Raw genomic sequence first — 26458 nt, forward strand, 5'->3', positions numbered from 1 at the left:
GTTGGATAATTGGGTACATACATGTTTAGCTATAATCGTGTTCTCTACACTTTTACTTTCTGGAAGAACTTATGTAGATTGGTATTATTTCTTCCTTATGTGCCTGGTACAAATTCATCAGCAGAATCATCTGGGCATAGAGTTTTGTTTTTAGGAAGACGTTTAACTACATATAGATATTGTATAACAGTGTACAAATTATACACTTGAATAAGGTGGTTCAAGTATATAATTTCTAGTGGCTGCTCTAAAAAATTATCACAAACTTGGTGGCTTAAAATAACAAAAATTTATCCTCTCACAGCTCAGGAGGATAGAAGTTCAAAATCATTATGACTGAACCAAAATCAAGGTGTTAGCAAGGCAATGCTCCCTCTGGAAGCTCTAGGGGAGAATAAATTCTTTGTCTTTCCTTCTTCTGGTGGCTGCCCCAGAATTCTTTGGTTTGTAGCCACCTCATTCCAGTATCTGCATCCAAGATCACATAGATTTTACAGCCTCCTCCTGTATGTAAAATCTCTATACTTTTCTCTTATAAGGACAAACGTGATGGTACTCAGAGCCCACCAGAATAATACGGGATTATCTCATCTTAAAAATCTTTAACTTAATCACATCTGCAAAGGATCTTTTTCCATATAAGGTAATATTTACAAGTTACAGATATGAGGACCTGATTTCTTTGGAGGACATTATTTTTAACCTAATATGTCAAGTTATCTCTATCCTGGGAAGACTTTTATATCTTCGTTTTTCAAAAAAATATATTTATTTATTTGGTTACACTGGGTCTTAGTTGTGGCAGGTGGGCTCCTTAGTAGTGGCTTGCAGGCTCCTAAGTTGCAGCACGCAGGCTCCTTAGTTGTGGCATGTGAACTCTTGGCTGCAGCATGCATGTGTGATCTAGTTCCCTGACCAGGGATTGAAGGTGGGCCCCCTGCATTGGGAACACAGAGTCTTAACCACTGCACCACCAGGGAAGTCCCAACTTTTATATTTTGTTGCTTTCAAGGGATTTGCCCATTTCATCAAAGTGTCAAATATATTACCATGAAGTTGTTAAGCATATTCTTTATTGCCTTTATATATAAGTAGAATCAACAGTGATGTACTCTTTCATTCCTGATCAGGGATTTGTGTTTTCTCTTTTCTTCTTGATCACTCTTGGCTAGAGGTTTATCAAATTTATCGATCTCTTCAAATAACCATCTTCTTATTTTATTAATCTTCTCTATTGTTTTCCTATTTTTGGTTTCTAGTTTAATTTTGCTGTGGTGAATCAACCACATTCATTCCATATGTATAAAATCATACAACCACACTGTATAATTTCAATCATTTAAAACTTATGATACTAATTTTATTGCTCAGAATTGTGTACATTTTGTTGAGTATTCCCCGTGAATTTTATTATTATTATTATTATTATTATTTTACTTTTTGGCTGCACTGCGTGGCATGTGGGATCTTAGTTCCCTGACCAGGGATCGAACCCACGCCCCCTCCAGTGGAAGCGTGGAGTGTTAACCACTGAACCACCAGGGAAGTCCCCCCAAGAACTTTAAAACAATGTGTTTCTGCTATTTTGCAGAATCTTCTATGAATACCAATAGACGTTATTGGTTGATAGTGGTGATGTAGGTCTTTTATACTCTTGCTGACTTTCTATTTGTTCTATCAATTACCGAGAAAGGATCGTTGAAATCTCCAACTATACTTGAGTGTCTGCCTATTACTCCTTTCTGTTCTGTCAGTTTTTGCTTTATATGTACTTTGAAGGTCTTTAATTAGGTACATATGTATTTAGGATGATTGCGTCCTCTTGATTAATCAATCCCCTTATCATTATGAAACACCTCTACTTCTGGTAAAATAAGTTGTTCTGATGTCTACTACTTTTATAAATATTAATATGGTGATTCTGGCTTCCTTTTGTTTAGAAGGTATGTCTTTTCCCACTCATTTTCTTTTAGTCTGTGTCTTTGTATTTAAAGTGGGTTTCTTGTAGACAATACATGTTTGTCCTTGATTTTTTTAAACCAATTTGACAATCTCTGCTGCTAAATTGGAATATTAAAACCATTAATGTTCAATTCTATACTACTATCCCTATGGTCAGATGTAAATCTTCCATCTTGCTATTTTCTATTCTTCCCATCTGTTCCTTGTTTCCTTCCCTCTTGTGGAGTAACATTTTTGTGAAGTATTATTGTTTTTATTCCATTATTGGCTTATTAGTTATGCATCTTTAAATAGTTAATCTAAGATTTACAATATCCATCTCTAAACTGTCACAGTGTACTCTCAAATAATATTTTAGCACTGTCACATATAGTGTAAGAACTTTAATACAGTATACTTCCAATTCCTTTTCCTGTCCTTTTAGTGATGTTTGGTCTTCAATATCAATATGCTGTGAACCTAAATACATATTGTTATTTTTGGTTTAAACAGTATTATCCTTTTAAACAATTAAAAGTAAAAGGGAAATGTCTTTAATACTGACCCATATGTTGACCTCTTCTGGCACCCTTTATTCTTCCATGCAGATCCAGTCCCCTCCCAAAATGCTTTATCAAATTATTAGTTTACCCTATAATCAATCCTTCTCAACAATTTCAGAACTTTACAACAGTTTAACTCAATTTATTCTTCTTCTGCCTTTCTGCTATTTTTGTCATTTCTACATGTTACAAACCTCCTAAAATGTTCGTTGTTTAAAAAGTCTACATTCCTTTATATTTAACTACTTATTTACACTTCTCCATGCTCTTTATTCCTTCTCTAGCATCACGTGCTTCCATTTGGAATCATTACCCTTCATCCTGAAGAACTTCCTTTAGTGTCCTTACATTGTGAACTAGTGATAACTGCTCTACCTTTTGAATGTCTGTGAACGCCTTTATTGCACTTTCTATTTTGAAAGGTGTTTCTACTAGATACAGAATTTCAGTGACAATTTTCCTTTCAGCATTTAAAAATATTATTAAACTGTCCACTGGTTTCTATCATTTCTGTTGAAAAGTCAGACATCAGTTTTATCACTGTGCCTCTGAATCTAATGTGTCCTTCCCCAACCCCCCTGCTCCTTGGCTGATTTAAGATGTTAGCTTTAAGAGTTTAAGCTCCAGGACTTCCCTGGTGGTGCAGTGGTTAAGAATCCGCCTGCGAATGCAGGGGACACGGGTTTGAGCCCTGGTCCGGGAAGATCCCACATGCCGCAGAGCAACTAAGTCCGTGTGCCACAACTACTGAGCCTCTGCTCTAGAGCCGCGAGCCACAACTACTGAGCCCATGTGCCACAACTACTGAAGCCCATGTGCCTACAGCCCGTGCTCCGCAACAAGAGAAGCTACCACAATGAGAAGCCCATGCACCGCAGCAAAAAGTAGCCCCCGCTCACGTCAACTAGAGAAAGCCTGCCCGCAGCAATGAAGACCCAACGCACCCAAAAATAAATTAAAAAAAAAAAAAAAAAAAAAGAGGTTAAGCACCATTTGCCTGAGTACGGTTTTCTCTATATCCAAACTTGGATATGTTCAGTCTCTCTTATTCTGTGAGTTGATAACTTTTCATTAGTTATGGAAAATTTTTAGGCCTTACATCTTCAAGTATTGCTTCTGTACCATTCTTTCTCTTCTCATAGGTCTCTAATGATAAATATTAATTCTTTTGACTGTATCTCATGTGTCTCTGTACTCTTTTCTCTTTGTCCTGTCCCCCCAACTTCAACCAATTTCTTTTCCTCTTGCTGTTTCAGTTTCAATGTATCTATTAACCTGAGTTCACTAATCCTGTCTTCTGCTGTGTCCAGCCTGCTGTTAAACCTAGCCAATGGGTTAATTTCAGTATATTTTCAATTGTTCAACAGGTATTTGATTCTTTTTATATATTCCCATTCTCTGTTGAAATTCTCCATTTTCCCCCTCATTTTAACACATTAATCATAGTTATTTTTAAATACCTATCTTCTAACCATACTAAGAAAAGGTAAGATACGTGACTTTTATAAAATGTCATCAGATTTAAGTAGAAAGCACCTCCTTACCTTACAGAAAGTAAAACAAGTTTCTTACGGAAAATGATGCTTCTTAGAAGGAAGAAGGACAAAGAGCACATGCTAGCTTGTAGTCCATATGTCCCTATAGAAAAATCCTTACCTTTGCTAAGGTTTTCTTGGAGTAAACGTCAGTACGAAGACCAAAGTTCTGCAAATCAATTGGTTTTTCCTTGTTCTTCTCAGGAAAATTTAACATCTGCTGAGCAGCAGGAACCTATGAGTCAAATAAATGATAAATGGCTGTATTAACCTCTACAAAGTAAACGGGACAGAGGCTTTTAACGATGTTTAATATCGGCACTTAAACCACTAGAGATTCTACAAAAAAATAAATACCTACACCTTACACTACACTTCTAACAAAAATTCAACATGTAAGAAACATTTTTTTTTTTTTGCCTAAGTCACAGAGAATATAGACAAGTCTTCTTTAATATTTCATAGTGGAGGGCAATTTATAGGTTAGATTCGTGTTATTCCAACTGAATGGTATACATAATCCGATTGACATAATAATCTTTTCAAGGGACTTCCCTGGTGGCGCACTGGTTAAGAATCCACCTGCCAATGCAGAGGACACGGGTTAGAGCCCTGGTCTGGGAAGATCTCACATGCCGCGGAGCAACTAAGCCCGTGCATCACAACTACTGAGCCTGTGCTCTAGAGCCCGTTAGCCACAACTACTGAAGCCTGCGTGCCTAGAGCCTGTGCTGCGCAACAAGGGAAGCCAACGCACCGCAACAGAGTAGCCCCTGCTCACTGCAACTAGAGAAAGCCAGAGCACAGCAAAAAAGATCCAACGTGGCCAAAAATAAATAAATTAAATAAATTAAAAAAAATTATATAGAAGAGATTAAAAGAGAAAAAAAGAACGTGTGCATAGATGTCCACTTTCCAAATGTTAGGAAGGGGAAGTTCTAAACAATTTAACACATTTATACAGTCTGCTTCTTTATTAGTGTCTTCGATGGCAGAAGTGATAAAGGAGCCATGAGTTATGAAAGCAAATCTCTAAGAGGATAAAGCATAGACTCTTGGCATTAATGGGAGAGCATTATCTTAAACAACTAAATATTCTTATGGACTCAAACATTTACAACATACAAAAACAAACAAACATAACCTATCAGCTAAGAAACAGCACTATTATATGACTATAATAGTAATTCCTGAATATAAATGCAAGAAGTGGTTGTCTATTACCACCCAGACCTGAAAAAAAGGCTGCACTAATTTACCTGAGGTGATCGAAGATGTAGAGGTACAAGCCCAGAGGGGGTATCAGCTAATACATTGAAATGAGGAGTCGGAGGAGGTCCCATTGCCATGGGTCGACTTTCTGGATCCACTTGGTAATTAACAAGCCCCCACTGCTCTAAAAAGGCATGAACCCTGAAGAATAAAGCTCTTAAAGTTAAAATCTAGAGAATGTACCTCATCATCTTCATAAGCATCATTACATTTCATTAAAAAACAAACGAAAAAAAACCCTAAGTAAACGTGTTCTCTTGTAGGCTATGAACCATCACAAAGTAACTGACAATTTTGGTTTGAGGGACAATTTCTACAAACTCAAAATAATGTTGAACATAGCACCCCCAAACCTAGTATAAAGCCTAATCATTTCAATCACAGAAACGAGGGAACAAATGCTCATGGAGGTCCATGGTGAAAGAGCTCACACATAAACCAAACTCACAGGAGGAGACCTACATTTTGTTTTTTTCTTTACACAGATTTAGGGCACAGAGCTTATCCATTCCCCATCCTAACCCACTCTCCATCTACGGTCAGTTTATGATTAGACCATACAATAAAAGATGTAAAATGTAAAAATTAAAAAAACAAAAAGATGCTTTAGGTATTTTATTAACCAAGAAAACATCCAGTTTAGTCAACCTAACATTAGCAATGTATCAGTAACCACCTGCAGTGAAATATCTGAGAAAAAGTCAAGACATCCTTACCTCATCACAGCACATACATCTCCAGTCAAGTTCCTCCGACAAGCAGTGCTGGTTAAATATTCCTGGGGATTTAGGCGGTATGTGTCGATCATAAAATTTCGATATGCCAAGTATCTAAAAAGTAATGGCAAAATTCATAAGGTGAACACACATCCTTTCAAAAACAGTAACTCATAGAGCCAAACAGTTCCATATTCCTCAACCAAATACAACAAAAAGTTAAGACAACAGTCCAATAAACAATAGTGATAATGTATTGAGTATTTACAGTCATAAGTGTAACTCAGAGTAAGAATCCCTAAAATGCAAAACAACTGTCTACTAACATATAATAAGCACAATAGAGTAATCTGATGAAGACAGTGTGAAGTAAAATAAGTACAACCTTGGTCACAGAGGTCAATCAATAATCCTTAGTTGCCTGCAAAATTTGCAAGTAACACTTGGTTACACAGGCTGTCTCCCTAACTACACTACTATATACCTAGCATTTACTGTGTGTCAGCCATAGGTCTAAGCACTTTCTGTGTAGTAATGCATTTAATCCTCACAATCTCTGTATAAGGTAGGATCTATTATTATTCTATTTATAGATGAGGGTTAAAGAATTTGTTCTATGGGACTTCCCGGTCGGTCAAGTGGTTAAGACTCTGTACTTCCAACACAAGCGGCACAGGTTTGATCCCTGGTCAGGGAGCTAAGATCCCACATGCCATGAGGCACAGTGGCCAAGAAAATTACAAACAAAATGCACACACACACACTCACACACAACTAGAACAGGGAGCTAAGATCCCACATCTCGTGAGGCACAGTGGCCAAGAAAATTACAAACAGAACACACACACACACACACACACACACACACACACACACACACACACACACACACACACACACACACACACACACACACACACACACACACACACACACACACCCCCCCCCCCCCCCTAGAATTTGTCCCAGACCACGAGGCTGGTTAAGTGGTGGAGCTAGAATTCGGCTAAGTGTGGTGGCTCTGGCTCTGACAATGGTTATATACTTCCTGACTTTTTTTTATCAGTTTTTTAGAGATCCCAGCTATGCACCACAAAAGTAAAGCAAAAGAATAGCAGCTTGAAGTTAGCTACATCAGAGTAAAAAAGGTATACTATTCAAAGAGTCTGGTATAAGCACAGCTGGATAAACAAAGATTGAAAGGCGAATTTACGTTTAAATGGGCTAAGTTGTGCTTTTAAATAGCAGACTGCCAAGAACTGTAAGTATTTATAAATACTGGCAATTTGCAATTCGGTGGGGCAATAGGCAAATTAGCCAGAAGAATATACCATGTCTAAATAGGTGAAAAAACCTGACTGGGCTTCTTATGCCAAATCTTTGATTTTGGTTTTAAATGACTCCTTACAGCTTTGTTATGAAAAGCTGAAATTTGCTGTGACACCTAAACGTAGAATCTCAAACTATCATGGATAATTTACCACGAGAAAATATTTATTATTTGATTTTCTGTATTACACCCATGTGCTTTGTGTGTAAAAGCATCCTTCCCTAAACAATTTAAACAAGAGACATCTATTTGCACAGTCACATGTGTATAACAGACAACAGATTAACACTATGAAGATAAGACACGGAAAGGTAATTATAGTGTGATAGATACGGATTTATTTTAGGGGGCAAGGATTTCTGGAAGTCTATAATTAAGGGTCACCAGGCAAAGATAAAAATACTTCCTAATGAACTTCTTCCTTCTAATAAAAGTTTTTCTGCTTCCAATGCAAAGCACAACAATGCTTTATGTAATTAAGATCAATTTATATGTAGCTATTATCATAATACTTGGCATTCTCTTATTTATTTATTTTAAATTTTTTTGGCCGCAGCCCATGGCATGTGGGATCTTAGTTCCCCGAGTAGGGATCAAACCCGTGCCCTCTGCATAGAAGCACAGAGTCTTAACCACTGGACTGCCATGGAAGCCCTTGGCATTCTTTTAACTAGAAGTCATTCATAAGGAAAATAAGATAAAAGTTCACTTTCTCCTAGATTACATATAATACATATAATCAATAACAAACAGGTACTCACAAGGTGAGTTAGGGAGAAAACTGGACTCGGTTTAGTGAGTATCTGTTACTGAATTCAATCTTTAGCTGCAAAAGCTGATGTGTATGTATCAACAGTTCAAGATTGAGGAAGAAAAAATTTGAAACAATTTCCTTTGAAGCAAGGAGTACTGTGTAGCTGAGATATGAACACTGTTCTGAACAGAGTAAGATATTTGTAAACTTTCAGACAATAGCAAAGATTAACTCAGAAGGGGTGCTTTAAGAACCCCCTGCCAAACACATCCAAATATTAATTTTTCTTAATACTGGTCCCACTAAAATATGTAACAGCATCAGGATTACATCTTTACATTTCACTCACATCTCCGGAGTCTTGGATTTGTTTTTTCCATTGAAAAACTCAGGAAGAGCACGCCGTTCAATCACATGAATACTGAAGGGGAAAAAGACAATTAGGAATCCTCTTAGAAAAATAAAATCCTGAAATTTGAGCTAAGCTTGTTTAACTTTCAAAGTGAAACTGATAAAACCAAAAACTGAGCCCTACTTGCAAAATTTAACTGGCTTACACAAGTTCCTATGTATTAACAGTATGTAATAATAAAATTAAAGTATATAATATATATTTATAAACTTATATATAATATATACAGCTAAAGAAAGCTTTCCCTTTCTCACCCCCAATACTTACTGTAGTTTTTCTATTCCCATAACCAAACTCTATAAACATAAACACTGAAGAAAAACAACAACAAAAAACACACTGAAGGCTTCAGATTTTATGTTCTTGTCATAATACACTGTAACTAGATGATGAGCCACAAATTAGGAAAAGTTCTTTGGAAATTGGATGACAAAAATCACAGTACTTGGCATGGCAACAAATTGGTGAAATGAATGATCGACCAAAAGACAACGAAATTGACTGTAATCGGTTTCTCAGGCTCAACATTAATGCACTTTTTCATCCAGCCCTCAGAAACTTTGTGGTGAACTGAATTTTTTAAAATAGTTCAGTGATTTACTGCTTTTAAAAAAGATCACAGAACTAATTTTTAACATTCAGATAAAAAGCACTGATAATTTTATAAAATGTTACAGGTGATAAGCACTATAGAGACCATGTGAAATGATCAGGCCTAAAACACTCTACAAATGAAACCAACTGTACATTTAGCACAAAGGTTTTGACATTAATGCTAATCAGTATTTTTCCTGATGACACATTTTAGTTTCTCAGTGCCTTTTCAGATATGCAACATGTACAGAGATTACATGGGAAAGAGCAAATCAATAGTCTGTGAATACAAATAAAAGCATTCACTCTTTCATTATTCGGTAACATTTAAATTGTTTGAATTGGATACTACCAAATACTATAAATAAAATGAATCACCTGGAAACTTACAGGAAGATGATTTCTAAGATGAATTTATGTTCCATAGATACATGTATAATGAATTTCCAAGTTTTATTATAAGGAGAATAACTGTAAGCAATTAATAAACTGGTCCTAATATACCTCTCATTGTTATGTTACAGGTTAGGAAGAGGCCACAAAGACAATTTCACCAAGAACAAAACACACAAGAATGTTTAATCACAACCACTTTCTTTTTCAAAAATCTATGTTTGAAGTACTGGCAGCTGATTCCTTAGGTTCTGAGAATGAGTCAAGTAGTAGAAGGAGTGGGATATTCGGAATCAGAAAACCTGAGTTCTTCCAATTAGCAACTCTGCAACTTTGCACCACTTCAACTGAGGCTGTAGTTATCTATAAAATAGGGATATAACTAATACCTCTACTGTCCATCTAACAGCACACTTTGTGACATGCAAAGATCACCATGCAAATGGAAGTGTTTCTGTAAACTATAAAAACCTAAAACACTATGTACTGTTATGACATTCCCCTTTTTTGAGGGGAAAATGCTAGTTTCTCAAGCCATTCTGAATCTTACTCTGTAACTACAAATAACAATAATGAAACTTCCAAATTTCAAAGTAATTTAACATAATAATCAATGTAATGAAGACTGACCTTCAAAGAAAAGCAATATACTTATTCTGTTTCAGCTTCTACTTATTCAAAACAATGAGGAACAGCATTCAGAGTTAGTTTTAAAAAGTATGCTGGGGGCTTCCCTGCTGGCGCAGTGGTTGAGAGTCCGCCTGCCAATGCAGGGGACATGAGTTCGTGCCTTGGTCTGGGAAGATCCCACATGCCGCGGAGCGGCTGGGCCCATGAGCCACGGCAGCTGAGCCTGCGCGTCCGGAGTGCTCCGCAACGGGAGAGGCCACAACAGTGAGAGGCCCGCGTACCGCAAAAAAAAAAAAAGTATGCTGAAAAGTCTCAATAGTAGAGGCCATACCTTGTGGTTTTAGACAAAAGTAAGCTATGACTCAAATGGACCATCCACCCTATTCTTTTAAGTTGGTTTTAAAAGATATATGTGTGTGTGTGTATATATATATATATATATATATATATATATATATATATATATATATATATGCACAGGACCACGAGATTGTAAGGGCAGCATCACTAGACTAAATATATAGCCTTCCAATCAAAGTACCTTAAAGAAACTAACATCTATTTGGAGTTCTGGTTCATACATTTAAAAATAAAAAACTGTCCAACAAAAATCAGCCTGACGTGAAAGAGTTACATTTCATAAGTAATCAATTAGTAAGATAGGTACATCTCCATTTATTTCCAGCCATGTTCCAAGGGTGCCACGGTGGCTGTGATAAATGACAGGGAGGGTGCTGAAGAGGTTGTTTTCCTGAACTCTTTTACATGCCAGGGTTTATACAAGAAAGGGCTCCTGTTTCCGATTAACATGAAGCCATTATTGGGTACTAAGATGAATTTTTCTTTAAAAATTTCCATAATGTTTAAAAATCATATAATGAACATCAATATTTTATAATTATTAAATACTCAAGCATTTGCCTTTCTGAACTAAAACTGACTCCAAATGAGTCAGGTTCAAGTTTACAAAATTTTATAATCCTAAATTACAACATAATAGTTTCTATCCCCAAGTAAAACAACCAAAAGAACACAGTCCAAAGTTAAAATAAAATAACTTTCCATTCCCCTTCATCCAGTGTGACAGTGATTACTGATGAGGGGACCTGGGCAGAAGAGCACAATTTTTAAAATAAATTTATTTATTTATTTTTGGCTGTGTTGGGTCTTCGTTGCGGCACGCAGGCTTTCTCTAGTTGTGGCGAGCGGGGGCTACTCTTCATTGCGGTGCGCGGGCTTCTCAATGAGGTGGCTTCTCTTGTTGCGGAGCACAGGCTCTAAGCACGCGGGCTTCAGTAGTTGCAACGCGTGGGCTCAGTAGTTGTGGCTCGTGGGCTCTAGAGCACAGGCTCAGTAGTTGTGGCGCACGGGCTTAGCTGCTCCACGGCATGTGGGATCTTCCCAGACCAGGGCTCGAACCCGTGTCCCCAGCATTGGCAGGCGGATTCTTAACCACTGCGCCACTAGGGAAGTCCTGAGCACAATATAATTTCAAGGAAAGTTTTCCCACTCCTAATTACCATGTTCACAGATGTAAGCAACCTACTCACCAGTTATAATCAAACCACGATGCATAGCTAGGAATAATAATGTGATTGGTCTGCTCTGTCACATTATCTTCACCAGGGTCAACTGACCGACTCTGATCACCTTTGCCAGGATCTTCATCTTCCTGTAGAAAAGAAGCCAAAGTTCAGAGAAAGAGAACTACAGAGAGATATGGAATAGCTTTCAAATTTCTAATAGCAGGTTACAGAAAATGCAGCTAGCTGATCCAATTTCAAGGACCAGGAAAACAAATTTCAAGTAAAAATAGCCTTTCACAGTTTTTAAGGTACCTTCACAAGATGTCCAGATGAGATAGCATATTTTTTTCCTCCTTTTTACAGATGAGGGAATCAACTCATAGAAAGCCCAAAACTTTTTCCACAATAGCCTGCTCCTTATTTGTCTAGTTTTACCTAATCCTCGAATCACAAATCTAAATTACTAGTTCTCAATTTATAAGGAGGTAACACAAGGACACTGAGACATAATGATAAGGTTTCTCCAATCCCAAAGATTGAGTACTAAGTATCTGCCAACAGCGATATGTGCAATATCTCACTTATTCCTCACAGTAACAGCAGGTACTGTTTATTATCTCTTTTGTGGATGAGAAAATGATGCACAGAGCTAACAAGACATAAACAGGATAAAACTCCAGAAAGTGCAGCTAGAGGGCCTACACTCTTAACCACTCTTACTGCTGAAAATTAGTTCTAACTTTTATCACATTTATGTAGGTTTTGCAAATGATTCCACCTAAAAACCTGGTTTTGCTAATACAATAATTTCAAAAAGCACTGCTTTAGGTCAAAACACAAGAACATTTTTTATGCTACCAGTAAACAGTAATAATTACTTTTTTTTTTTTTGGCTGCATGTGGGATATTAGTTCCCCGACCGAGGCCCACAGCAGTGAAAGCACGGAGTCCGAACCACTGGACCACCAGGGAATTCCCCCAGTAATAATTACTTTCAAATAATATTATCTAACATACGCTTTATATTCAAGGGGATCCAAGTGTCCCATAAATGTCCTTTACAGATTTTTCTCCTCAATACAGAACCTGATCAAGGAGTCCATATTATATATGATATTCATGCCTCCTTAGTCTCCTTTAACCCCTGCCTCCTTTTTGGGGGAGATTTTATGACATTAAAATTCTTGAAGAATCCAGACCAGACAGCTTGTAGAGCATCTACCAATCTCTATCACAATGATTCTTCATAATTAACTTCAGATTAAACATTTTCACAAAGAATACTACAGGAAATAAGCTTATTAACATTTAGATATTTTCAAATTGTGTAGAGTTCTATCTATCAATCTTTTATCTGTGGTGTTTTTACTGTTTTTAATCATATAAAATTCTTTTCTGTTAAGAAACCAGTCAAATTTTGCATCATATTCTTTTACAAAGGTTCCATAGTTTAATTTCTACCTTTAACTTAAATCAACCTAAATTTCCTGTGTTATATTACTTTAGGTGAGGATCTAGCTACTGCTAGAAACTTAAGACAGTAGTTTCCTTAAGATCAATGAATATCAAAAAAAAAATTTTAATGTATGAAATCATCAAGGAAACGCTGGTTGTTACTTAAATGATGTTGAAACAAATATGTTAATATTGATGACAAAGGTAAGGAATTTTATTTCCCAAACCAGGGAAGCTAGCAAAATCTATGCTCATCGTTAATTTGTTTTTGTGGCATAGGTTCTACAAATTCAATGTGATTCAATTCAGAAAATTTTCTTTATTCAGGAAAACTAGGGAGAGGCTGGTATTGAAATGAATAAAGGCTGACAGTCTACAGTTTAATCATCTCAGTGAGGAAAGAAGCAGGATGATATCATGGGACTGGTGTTAGAGTAACCACCTCTAACCATCTTAGGCTTAAGTTACATAACAGACTTGTCTATAGTTTCAAAAGTACTCCCACCCTTGGCATAAAAAAAAGTGGGGGGGTAATTCTTTGGTTTTCTATTTTGGTCTCCTTTATTGCCACCCAATACTTTCTACTCTAAAAGATGATGTCTTTTTACAAATGTAATATTCATAAATGTTTATGAGTAGCTCTTTGAATAAAGAAGTTTGATTTTAAAGAAAAAGATCATAAGAACAGTTCAGCTAAAGAGCCATCTGTAGTAGAGTTTCTTGAAATACTTTTCCTTGAAATCCTGTCATGAATATTTTCATTTCATGACTGTGTACAAAACAACAAGTGTCACTATGGGGGAAGTTCTCTGACTCACTGAAAAAGAAAAAAAAAGAACTAACCATTTTCGGCATTAAGGAAGTTATTTCAAGGAGATTAAGGATTAGTTACACATCTTAACACAGTTAGAGATGACAACCTGTATAAACAAGGTGCCATTTATTTAAAAAGAGAAAACCTTGCCTAAAATCCAACACCATCCTACAGCCTAATTATTGACATGTCTCCACAGCAAAATTGATGAAACAGGAAGTAGCTGACTTTAAGGCTCAAAAAAGGTGAAGAGTATGATCAAAGGCTACATCAGTTGTGGACTGGGGCTGCACTAATAGAAATAGGAGTGGGAAAATCAAAGCAAGGCACGGTCCCTGCTCACCTGGAATATTGTGCAGCTCTGATTATTAATTTGCAACCAGGAGAGAAATGGAACCAGAAACTATAGCATATGAGGAGTACTACCTGGGAAAATGGCAAATTCCTCTTGATAAAATTTGGGGGGTGGGTCAAGAAAGACAGACTATTTTGGGCGTGTGTTAAAAAGAAATTAAATATCAAAAGGACCTCAAAACAGAATATTTCTAAGGAAACTTCCAAATCAGTGTTTCTACTGCTCGATACACAGGACCCCTACAGTTACTGTTGCACCAGGCCTAACTAAATCATTACCTTTCCTCCTGTTGTGACTGTTTCTTCATCCTGCTCATCTGCAAAATCAAAACACGTAATTCATTTAACAGGTAAATGTTCTCTCGATTACCTGGAAACCTTAAGATTTAAGGAACTGATACTCGCCAGAGAAAAGGAAAGAAACAGAGCATTATTAAAGCTAATTTACCTTGAATAATTCAGTAAATTAGAATTGTACACAGAAGCATAGAGGTGAGTAAAAATTCAAAGCACAAATCATTAAAATTCTCCAACAACAGGGAACTTAAAATTAAATACTACTTGGGCTACAATCTTAGTCATGATCTTACTTAATAATAGGTAAGGAACTTGGTTTGGGCTCTTGCCTCCAGAGGTTTAGTGAAACAAAGTAATGGCATTTCGGATCCCAGAGGAAATGAGTAAAGAATGAGGAGTAGAGAAGGAGGTGATAATCAATCCCTACAGACAAAGTCCTGGCAAGAGTGTTAATACCTTCTGAGGATAGGGGACTACAGGACCTAAATGCTAGTGTTGCAAAAGAACAAAGGCAAATCCATGTATAATCTAAACTAAGCAGCTGATTTCCACAGTGAAAAGTAAAAGTGCCATGGTGGAAAAGGTAAGAGGTTACCGCACAAATAATTACATGATTAAGTTTCTATAACATTTTATTTTTTATATAATTATTATGACCCTTGGCAGTGACTAAAGCACTGTAAAGTTTAAAGAGAACACAAGGAAGCCATTTTTTTTCATTATTCCTTCAAACAAATATTTCCAAGAATCTGCTATTTGAAAAGCATTAAATAAACAAACGGCTTAGACAGGGGTCAGGATCTATAGCCTACAAGCTAAATCAGGCCCACTGCCTGTTTTTGTATGGAATCTGGGAAATTGACTCTCAGTGTGTTCCTAGTCAATAGTTAACTGAAAAGAAGGGTGGTTCGCTGTGCCTAGACTGTGCACAACGCAGCTTATGATAAACTTCTGCAGCCTGAAATTCTGGTATGTGTTAGGCAGAGGGTACCCTACATTGCCAGTAAAAACACTGATCTTAGACTCTCAAACAAGCTTCCCTAGATGGAAACACTGCATGTGTGTTGCTGTGGGAACAGTGCACTCTGTGTGATCCCTCATGTAAGGGAGAGAGAATAAGGAAGCCTGCACCCAGACTCTGCCTGTGTTATTTCCCCTTATGATCTGTTTATGCTTCCTATGTTGCTGTGATATATGTCAGCCGTGAGTACAACTATATGCTGAGTTCTATCAGTCCTTCTAGAGAATCTCCAAACCTGGGGATGGTCTTGGGGATTCCTATCATACCTGCAAGTGAAGAATGATTTTTTTTATTTTTACATGGTTAAAGAGAAAATCAATAGAAGAATAAATATATCATGACATATCAAAAATTAACTGAAATTCAAATTTTGGTGTCTATAAATAAAAGTTTTATTGGAATAAGCCATGATCATTTGTTTATATATTATGAATGGCTGTATCTGCATTACAATGGCAAAGCTGACTAGTTGTAACTTAGACCTTATAGCCCAAAATGCCAAAAATATTTACTATCTGGTCCTTTTTAGAAAAGTTTGCCAACCCCTACTTTAGAGGATATAAGAAGATGAGTAGTATTTTAACAGGTTATAAAGAACCAGCCTTCAAACACTTAACTAAATTTTATGCACCAGCCACCGTCCAAGTGCTAAGGACACGGGCTTCCCTGGTGGCCCAGTGGTTAAGCATCTGCCTGCCAATGCAGGAGACATGGGTTTGAGCCCTGGTCCGGGAAGATCCCACATGTCGCGGAGCAACTAAGCCCGTGCGTCACAACTACTGAGCCTGCGCTCTACAGCCTGTGAGCCACAACTTTTGAGCCCGTGTACCACAACTACTGAAGCCCATGCACCTATATAGCCCATGCTCCGCAACAAGAGAAGCCACAGCAATAAGCCCACACACCACAACAAAGTGTAGCCCCTGCTCGCTGCAACTAGAGAAAAGCCCACATGCAGCAACAAAGACCCAGTGCAGCCAAAAATAAATAAAATAAAATAAACAAATAAGTAAATTTATTTTTTAAAAAAATGCTAAAGACACAATGATGAACAAGAAAAAGTCCCTGTCTTTATGGAGTTTATATTCCAGTTAAGAGTGGCAGGAGATGGAAGACAAAATAAACAAACAGTAAGATATCAAATGTTGAAAACTGCTATACACAGAGGGAGGAACACTCCCGAGCTCATTCTATGAGGCCACCATCACCCTGATACCAAAACCAGACAAGGATGTCACAAAGAAAGAAAACTACAGGCCAATATCTCTGATGAACATAGATGCAAGAATCCTCAACAAAATACTGGCAAACAGAATCCAACAGCACATTAGAAGGATCATACACCATGATTAGGTGGGGTTTATCCCAGGAATGCAAGGATTCTTCAATATACACAAATCAATCAACGTGATACATCATATTAACAAATTGAAGGAGAAAAACCACATGATCATCTCAATAGATGCAGAGAAAGCTTTCAACAAAATTCAACACCCATTTATGATAAAAACCCTCCAGAAAGTAGGCATAGAGGGAACTTATCTCAACATAATAAAGGCCATGTGTGACAAACCCACAGCCAACAACGTCCTCAATGGTGAAAAACTGAAACCACTTCCACTAAGATCAGGAACAAGACAAGGTTGCTCACTCTCACCACTATTATTCAACACAGTTTTGGAGGTTTTAGCCACAGCAATCAGAGAAGAAAAAGAAGTAAAAGGAATCCAAATTGGAAAAGAAGAAGTGAAGCTGTCACTGTTTACAGATGACATGATACTATACATAGAGAATCCTGGAGATGCTACCAGAAGACTACTGGAGCTGATTGGTGAATTTGGTAAAGTAGCAGGATGCAGAATTGATGCACAAAAGTCTCTTGCATTCCTATACACTAATAATGGGGAATCTGAAGGTGATATTGAGAAAACACTCCCATTTACTATTGCAACAAAAAGAATGAAATATCTGGGAGTAAGCCTACCTTGGGAGACGAAGGACCTGTATGCAGAAAATTATGGAACATTGATGAGAGAAACTGGAGATGATGCAGGTAGATGGAGAGGTATGCCATGTTCTTGGATTGGAAGAATCAACATTGTGAGGGTGAATACACTGCCCAGGGCAATCTATAGATTCGGTGCAGTCCCTATCAAACTACCACTGGCACTTTTCACAGATCTCATGGTTTGTATGGAGGCACGGGAGACCCCAAATAGCCAAAGCAATCTTGAGAAAGAAAGGCAGAGCTGGGGGAGTTGGGTTCCCTGACTTCAGACTGTGCTGCAGAGCTACGGTGGTCAAGGCAGTGTGGTGGTGGCACAAAAACAGAGGTGTAGATCGGTGGAGCAGGATGGAGGGCCCAGAGGTAAAGCCACGCACATATGGCCACCTTATCTTTGATAAAGGAGGTGTAAGTGTACAGTGGAGAAAAGACAGCCTCTTCAGTGAGTGGTGCTGGGAAAACTGGACAGCTTCACATGGAGGAATGAAATTGGAACACTCCCTAACACCATACACAAAAATAAACTCAGAATGGATTGAAGACCTAAATGTAAGGCCAGACACTGTTAAACACTTAAAGGAAGGCATAGGCGGAACACTCCGTGACATGGATCACAGCAGGATCCTTTTTGACCCACCTCCTAGAGAGACGGAAATAAAAACAAAAATAAACAAATGGGACCTAATGAAGCTTAGAAGCTTTTGCACAGCAAAGGAAACCATAGACAGGACAAAAAGACAACCCTCAGAACGGGAGAAAATATTTGCAAATGAAGCAACTGACAAAGGATTAATCTCTGAAATTTAAAAGCAGCTCATGCAGCTCAATATCAAAAAGGCAAACAACCCAATCCAAAAATGGGCAGAAGACCTGGGTAGACATTTCTCCAAAGAAGATACGCAGATTGCCAACAAACACATGAAAGAATGCTCAACATCATTAATCATTAGAGAAATGCAAATCAAAACTACAATGAGATACCATCTCACACCTGTCAGAGTGGCTATCATCAAAAATTCTACAAACAATGAATGCTAGAGAGGGTGTGGAGAAAAGGGAACCCTCTTGCACTGTTGGTGGGAATGTAAACTGATGCAGCCACTACGCAGAACAGTATGGAGGTTCCTTAAAAAACTAAAAATAAAGCTACCATACGACCCAGCGGTCCCACTACTGGGCATATACCCTGAGAAAACCACGGTTTGAAGGGAGTCGTGTACCACAGTGTTCACTGCAGCTCTATTTACGGTAGCCAGGACATGGAGGCAACCTAGGTGTCCATCAATAGATGAATGGATGGAGGGAATGTAGCACATATATACAGTAGAGTACTGCTCGGCCATAAAAAGAAACAAAATCAAGTTGTTTGTGGTGAGATGGATGGGCCTGGAGTCTGTCATACAGAGTGAAGTAAGTCAGAGAGAGAAAAACAAATGGCGTGTGCTAACACATATGTATGAAATCTAAGAAAGGGAAAAACGGTGGTCATGAAGAGCCTGGGGGACGGGAATGGAGATGTAGATGTACTAGAGAGTGGACTTGGGGATATGCGGAGGGGGAGGGGTCAGCTTGGACGAGGTGGGAGAGTGGCGTGGACATATATACACTACCAAATGTAAAACAGATAGCTGGTGGGGGGCGGCCACATGGCACAGGAAGATCAGCTCGGTGCTTTGTGACCGCCTAGAGTGGTGGGATGGGGAGGGTGGGAGAGGCAAGAGGGAAGAGATATGGGGATGTGTGTGTATGTATAGCTGATTCACTTTGTCACAAGGCAGAAGCTAACACACCACTGTAAAGCAATTATACTCCAATAATGATGTTAAAAAAAGAAAACTGCTATACAGAGACTAAAAACAAAATAATACATTTTAGAGAGGAATTGGGTGGGTGGATCCTTCAGAGCAAATATAGAGGAAAATCCTCTCTGAGAAGGTGACATTTAAGCTGCAACCTGAGAGAAGGATAAAGCAAGCATTCCACAGAGAGGAAGAAGCCAAATCAAAGAACCTCAGGCACGGATGTACCCCATGACTTCACAAAACTGTGAGCATGAATAGAAGCTGAGAAAAATGAGCGGGACACAAGAGCAGAGTGCAATGATACAAAGCACTAGCACCACAGATAGACAGTCCTGGATCTGAATCTGTGCTCTCTCACTTAACAGCTGTACACTTAGGAACGTTACTGAACCCCTCCAGTCTCTATTTCCTAATCAATGAATCGGGGCTAACATGGTTTTATGGAGAAACGCAAACATATGTAGCATGACACCTGACAGGTACTCACGTTAACATAAAGATGGACCCTGTTCCTTGATTTGTAAATTAGAGACAAACATCCGCTAAAAGCAGACGTGAGGTTAAGTTACAGCACTACCAACATTGAGTCATCCAACTCTGCAGAGGGACTATTTTTTCCTTAGGAAGTGACTAACAAAGAATTCTGGGTAAGGCCGTCAAAAATGAACTTTTTGTCCTTTGGGTCTTAGTAAACCAAAGGATAATCAACTTCTCACTAAATGGGGGTAGTACAATATAATGATTGCACTCTCTCTGGTCAACTTATACTATTTCATTTTAGTTTAACAGATTTTCATCCCTGAAGGAGTTTGGTACCCAATGGAAATAGACTTCTGATAATACAAAAGTAGGAGGAGCACCCTTCACTCTGACTCCTAGATGGTAATACTCAATAAATGTTCTCTTCCTCCTTCTAGATGTGGGCAAATACACTCTCACCTCAGCCCCTGAATCTTGACCTTCCAGCGATTTCACAAAAGAAAGAAATGACTGGGTATACTTGGCTCAGTGGCATATAAGGCAAAATATAGATCAGTTAAAAAACAAACAACTCTGAAAAATAATTCTCAGTTGATGGATCAGGTCACCCTTGGCATGGTTCAGGTTATAGCCAATGCAGAAAGTCAGATGCTTAAATGATACATGGGAAGCCTGTTGGTCCCTGGATGAAAGGCCAGGACAAAGAGCCAAACTCTCCAGCTATGGTCAGCAGCATCCACAGCCACAGCACTCCTGATTGAGACCTCAATTTGTTCACAAATACAATGGGAAGATCTCCTATACCCAGCACTAAAACTTTTAATCCAGTTGGAACCCCATCCTTTTCCTATAATTGGCTTCAATTTGACTCCTCTGATAAAATCTATGACAAAAATATTCTAATAGTCACATCACTTTTAAAAAGACAATTGTCCACTCCCTTAAAACTACAGAATTATTCTTTTTCGGGATATAACTTTAAAAATATAAACTATCATTCTATTTAACAAATTGTCCCAGTGAAGAGTATTCAAGTCTTAACAATATTTTACCCTTTCACATTATTAAGAATATAAAACAAAAGACTGTTTATAGTTAGTTTTTGCTTTCTTGGCCTTTGATTCAGTGGATAAGTGATGGCTGTAGAATAGGTGACATAAACTTATGGAAAACGAAAATTACTACTAGTTACTAAAGATCCATATTCTATTAATAATGTTAAAAACAATTACGATAGAAGGATTTTGACAGTATCTCATTTTTTTGTTTATTTTGTTGACCTAACACCACCTTTATATAAACTGTCATCAAGACAATTTTCTGCTTTACTTTTAACTTAACCAAAAATAGAATCATCCACTGATGTACAATGACAGGCTTTATGCCAGAAAAAGCAAGATGTATTTAGTGAAATGAAGTAGAAAAACTCTCCCAAACACCCACTCATGTCTGCCATCAAGAATCACAGCAGTTTATTTGAAATACAGAATTCACTTGACTAGGACACAGTGAAATACAAGTCTCATTTTCCACATAAGGAGATCTTGAAAATCCCTATTAGGTCTAAAATCCCATCAATTCATAAATTTAATATATACTGAAAACACGAGGATCCCCTTTGATTTTTACAAATGAAGAAAGTAAATGAGATCATTATATATATAACTTTCAGGAACAAAGATGTTTAAAACTATCCTTACTTTTAAAAACTGGAACAAGTGACTACCCTCAAAGCACATCCAAGAATTAGACCTTACTTGTGAAAGTGTACTCCATAACTGGAAAATACAGTAAAAGGATGATGTGACTCTCATTTTATCCTGTTAAGGAAATTTTCTCTTTTTTAAAATATTTACTTATTTGGCTGCACTGGGTCTTAGTTGCGGCATGCGGGCTCTTAGCTGCAGCATGCGAACTCTTAGTTGTGGCATGCATGTGGGAACTAGTTCCCTGACCAGGAATCAAACCCAGGCCTCCTGCATTGGGAGCACAGAGGAGTGTTAACCACTGGACCATCAGGGAAGTCCCAAGGAAAGTTTCTGTTGGCTTACAAAGTATTAACAGTCAACAGATTCTTGTTCTGAAGACACAAAATCAATTTGCACATGTTGTGAAACAAATACTTCAGGCAGATTATTAAAAGTGCTCTAATTATAACTGTTTCTTTAAAACTCAGATATTCTGATTTAGATATAATATTACCACCTTTGCTAGTTTGCAGGAAAACTACGCTCTGAGAGAGGCAGATCAGTAAGAACGGAGAGAGTGGATCATAAGAAATTAAATTTCCTGGGCTTCCCTGGGGGCACAGTGGTTGAGAATCTGCCTGCCAATGCAGGGGACATGGGTTCGAGCTCTGGTCTGGGAAGATCCCACATGCCGCAGAGCAACTGGGCCCGTGAGCCACAACTACTGAGCCTGCGCGTCTGGAGCCTGTGCTCCACAACAAGAGAGGCCGCGACAGTGAGAGGCCCGCGCACCGCGATGAAGAGTGGCCCCCACCTTCCACAACTAGAGAAAGCCCTCGCACAGAAACGAAGACCCAACACAGCCAAAAATAAATAAATTTATTAAAAAAAAAAAAAGAAATTAAATTTCCTAATATGGTAGCAAACTAAATAACAATGGTACTAACATAGCCATAGATAGTATCTGTGCTAGAAAGCATAGCAACTGAAATCTCTCAGTAAAGAAAGGATTATCAAGGGAGCTGACATATTCAACAGACAAAACTGTATAGATTTTCTGATTTTTACCTAGATCTGCTACAGTTCCTCCTTTAACAGGTGTATTTTCACTATCTTTCTTTGGGTTTACTAGAAAGAAAAAAAAAAGAATTATGTTTTAGGGGGAAAGTTCAACTTGTTTTTAAGAAAACAGAATAGAAGATTAAAAAATACACGACTCTCACTGCATCTCCACCATCATTCAGTACTTACCCTTGTGTAAAACCTACTCACCTTCATGTAAAAACCGCAAGCCCAGCTGAGAAACATTAACACTTAATGTAACAGACAATATTCTGTAATTAATTAAACAAGCAGCCATCTTTTTCATCATAAAAGCAAACAATACAGAAATAACAATACAGAGAGAAAACTCTGAAAAGAACCTTTCAACCACTTTACCAAAAGTATTTTTTGTGTTTTTTTGTGCACTTGTGGATTCCCATTTCTGTGCCATTCATTAAGACAGACAAATTGAGGGAGAACCAATACCTTTTATACATATATGTAGAATTGAAAACTGTGCTTATTTCCTTAGTACTCTACTTTTGTACTTAGGTTTCTACTTTTGTAACAGTGCGCCTGTGTGACCTTTCCATGTATTTTTAGTTACGTCTCTTTCGTTTTTAATAGACACTCTGTGTCCATGAGTGGATCATGAGGTAACTAGCCCTATATCAATGGAAACTTTATTTTCAATTTTTCATTACTGTGTAATCAACATTCTTTTATATTTATGCATGCATGTAATTACTTAATATGGATTATGAAATTAAAACTGTTATTGTACAGTTTTTTAAATTTAATAGATATAGCCAAATTGTGTTAAGTGCCTTCATCAATTTATACTTCCATCAATAGCATCTGAGAGTACTCACTTCCTCAGAACAGTTGTACTTTGGGGATCATCTACTTTCTAAGTTTTGGAAATCACACGGATGAAAAGTTACTTTAATGATTTACATATCCTTGGTTATGTGAGATTAAGCATCTTTTCATACATTTATTGATCCCAGGTTTTTTAATAAAATTACTAGTACATAATACTTTGTCCTTTATTCCATAAAGTTTAAGAATCTTTATACATATTTAGGGCTTTAATTCTTTGTTTTTTAAATGGGTAATGAATATTTTCTCTAAGACTAACACTTGTTTAAAGTACATTAGTATTTGGAAATTTACTTTTATAGTTTTGTTTTTATTTTATTTTTTTAAACTAATTATTTATTTTTTGGCTGTGTCGGGGGCCACACTGGGTCTTCGTTGCTGCGTGTGGGCTTTCTCTAGTTGCGGTGAGTGGGGGCTACTCTTCGTTGCAGTGTGCAGGCTTCTCATTGCGGTGGCTTCTCTTGTTGCGGAGCACAGCCTCTAGGCACGCAGGCTTCAGCCATTGTGGCATGCAGGCTCAGTAGTTGTGGCTCGCAGGCTCTAGAGTGCAGGCTCAGTAGTTGTGGCACGTGGGCTTAGCTGCTCCACGGCATGTGGGATCTTCCTGGACCAGGGCTTGAACCTGTGTCGCCTGCATTGGCAGGCGGATTCTTAACCACTGCATAACCAGGGAAGTCCCTACAGTTTTGTTCTTAAATTGAGCACTTTAATCCACCTGAAGTTTAAATTCTTATATACGATACAAAGAAAAATACTAAAATTTACAGGACTTGTGGAACAGTCTGATCTTTTCCCATTTATTTGTGTTGCTAAATTCATAATAATTTAAATTTATTCACAAATATAGATCTACATTTGAATTTCCCATTCTATTTTTTCTTTTTTTGGCTGCGTTGGGTCTTTGTTGCAGCATGCAGGATCTTTCATTGAGGGTGCAAAGGCTCTTCGTTGCAGCACGAGGGCTTCTCTCTTAGTTGTGGCGTGCCGGCTCCAGGGTGCGTGGGCTCTGTAGTTGTGCTTGAGCTCCAGGACGCATGGGCTCTGTAGTTTGCAGCACTGGGGCTCTCTAGTTGAGGTGCACGGGCTCAGTTGCCCCACAGCACATGGGACCTTAGTTCCCCAACCAGGGATAGAACCCGTGTCCCCGCATTGGAAGGCGGATTCTTTACCACTGGACGACCAGAGAAGTCCCTGAACTGGCCATTCTATTCCACTGATGAATGCAGCCATTCTTGCGTCTAAACCATACTACATTAATTATTATAGCTTCCCAGTTTTAGATGGTTATCTCTTAGGACTATCACCACCTTCATAGTTTTTATTTAAAATTATTCTTTTGATTGCCTTTGTGAATGTTCTCTTCTATATGACCTTTAAAATATATTTGTGTGGTTTTTACTGCCCAATTTTGTATAACACAGTGATTTTTAGAAACTCATATAACATTATAGATGACTATATTTTTCATTTCTTAAAAATACAAATGACTACTTAAAAAAGAACAAAAAAGAAAAATGTAGGGATTACAACACACATCAAAGTAAAATACATGAAAACATTACAAGACAGGAGAGGGCATAGGTTAGATTATATTATGGTAAATTTCATACATTTTTATCTCAACTAGACAACAGTGATTCTAAATCGATTTGATAAATTAAGGATATATTATATACTGTAATCCCTAGAGCAACCACTAAGAAAAATATAGCTAAAAAGCAAATAGAGAACAAGAAAATCCATAGACAGGAAGTAGTATAGTGGTTGCCAACACATGGGGAAAGGGAATAATTTGGACTAACTCCTAATAAGTACAGGGTTTCTTTTCATAGGGATGAAAACATCTGGAATTAAGACAGTGGTGATGACTGCACAACATAGTGAGTTTACTAAAAACCACTGGAGTGATTAAAATACACTTTAAAACGGTGACTTTTATGCTCTGTGAAGTTTAAAACTATGCTATATATAGGGATTTCCCTGGCGGTCCAGTGGTTAAGACTGCTCTTCCAATGCAGGGGGCATGGGTTCGATCCCTGGTTGGGAAACTGGGATCCCACATGCCGCGCTGCATGGCCAAAAAAACCACAACAAAACAAAACCAGGCTATATATAAAAGAAACCATGTAAGTTCGAAAAGAAAAGAAAATAGCGAGGGGCTAGAATAGAACACTAAAAGCTAAAGAGGAAATGAGAGGGACAAATGGGAAAAAAACAGCATGATTGTAGACTTAAACCCAACCATATAGATAATTATGTTACATTTAAGTAGACTACATACTCCAATTAAAAACAGAAAATGTGTATATTGGGGGAAAGAACTAAGTCTCCACAAATTGATGTTTAAAAGCAATGCTTTACATAATTAGAGTGAAAGTAAAAGAATGCCAGAGAGGTACAAATTGAAAACATAAAATGTAAGAAAAAATTTATAGGACTGCTGAAGTCTTAAGTTCAGTGGGGACTAATAAAACATAGAAATTTAATGAAAAGGATGTGGTGAGATGAGGTTTTATTATTATCAGAGAACTTAGATTTCAAGAAAAGCACTAACATGGCACCTAGAGACATGATACAAGCCTCAATTCATCAGAAGAACAACGATGATCTAGATGTATATGCCCTTAAACAGCAGAGCTTCAAAGTACAAGAAAATACAGGAAGAAAAAAATTTAACAGGAATAAAGGGACAGACAAATCCACAATCACAGTTAAAAAGGTCTAACATCTGCCTCCCAATAACTGATTTAAATAGGTTGAATTGTGCATAGATACATACTCCATTTTTCCATACGTATATTGATTCTGTTGGGATTTTAAAACCATTAACTTTAAAGCATTACTAAATTTTGAGAACTTTTTGATCACAGTGTGTTTTCCCGATAAATAGCAAAAGTATACCAAAAGACAGGAAAAGAGGGAATTTCACATACGTTAACCTTCAAGGGGT

The 26458-nt window shown here is 37.6% G+C and overlaps 1 protein-coding gene across 4 annotated transcripts in view; it reads right to left on the reverse strand.

Annotated features, from left to right (window-relative positions):
* Positions 1 to 26458, reverse strand: part of SMARCC1 (SWI/SNF related BAF chromatin remodeling complex subunit C1) — a gene marked incomplete at its 5' end in the record, with an annotated part of 180427 nt that overhangs the window by 81865 nt on the left and 72104 nt on the right. For all 4 annotated transcript variants that reach the window (XM_082663017.1, XM_082663016.1, XM_082663018.1 and 1 more), the window contains 7 exons: positions 4161 to 4274; positions 5299 to 5452; positions 6028 to 6141; positions 8461 to 8532; positions 11691 to 11812; positions 14569 to 14606; positions 22651 to 22710. In XM_082663017.1, coding sequence (XP_082519143.1) covers positions 4161 to 4274; positions 5299 to 5452; positions 6028 to 6141; positions 8461 to 8532; positions 11691 to 11812; positions 14569 to 14606; positions 22651 to 22710 — 674 coding nt within the window. The remainder of the gene's footprint in view (positions 1 to 4160; positions 4275 to 5298; positions 5453 to 6027; positions 6142 to 8460; positions 8533 to 11690; positions 11813 to 14568; positions 14607 to 22650; positions 22711 to 26458) is intronic.

Source organism: Grampus griseus (assembly GCF_964374135.1).
Source record: "Grampus griseus genome assembly, chromosome: 10".
NCBI lineage: Eukaryota > Metazoa > Chordata > Mammalia > Artiodactyla > Delphinidae > Grampus > Grampus griseus.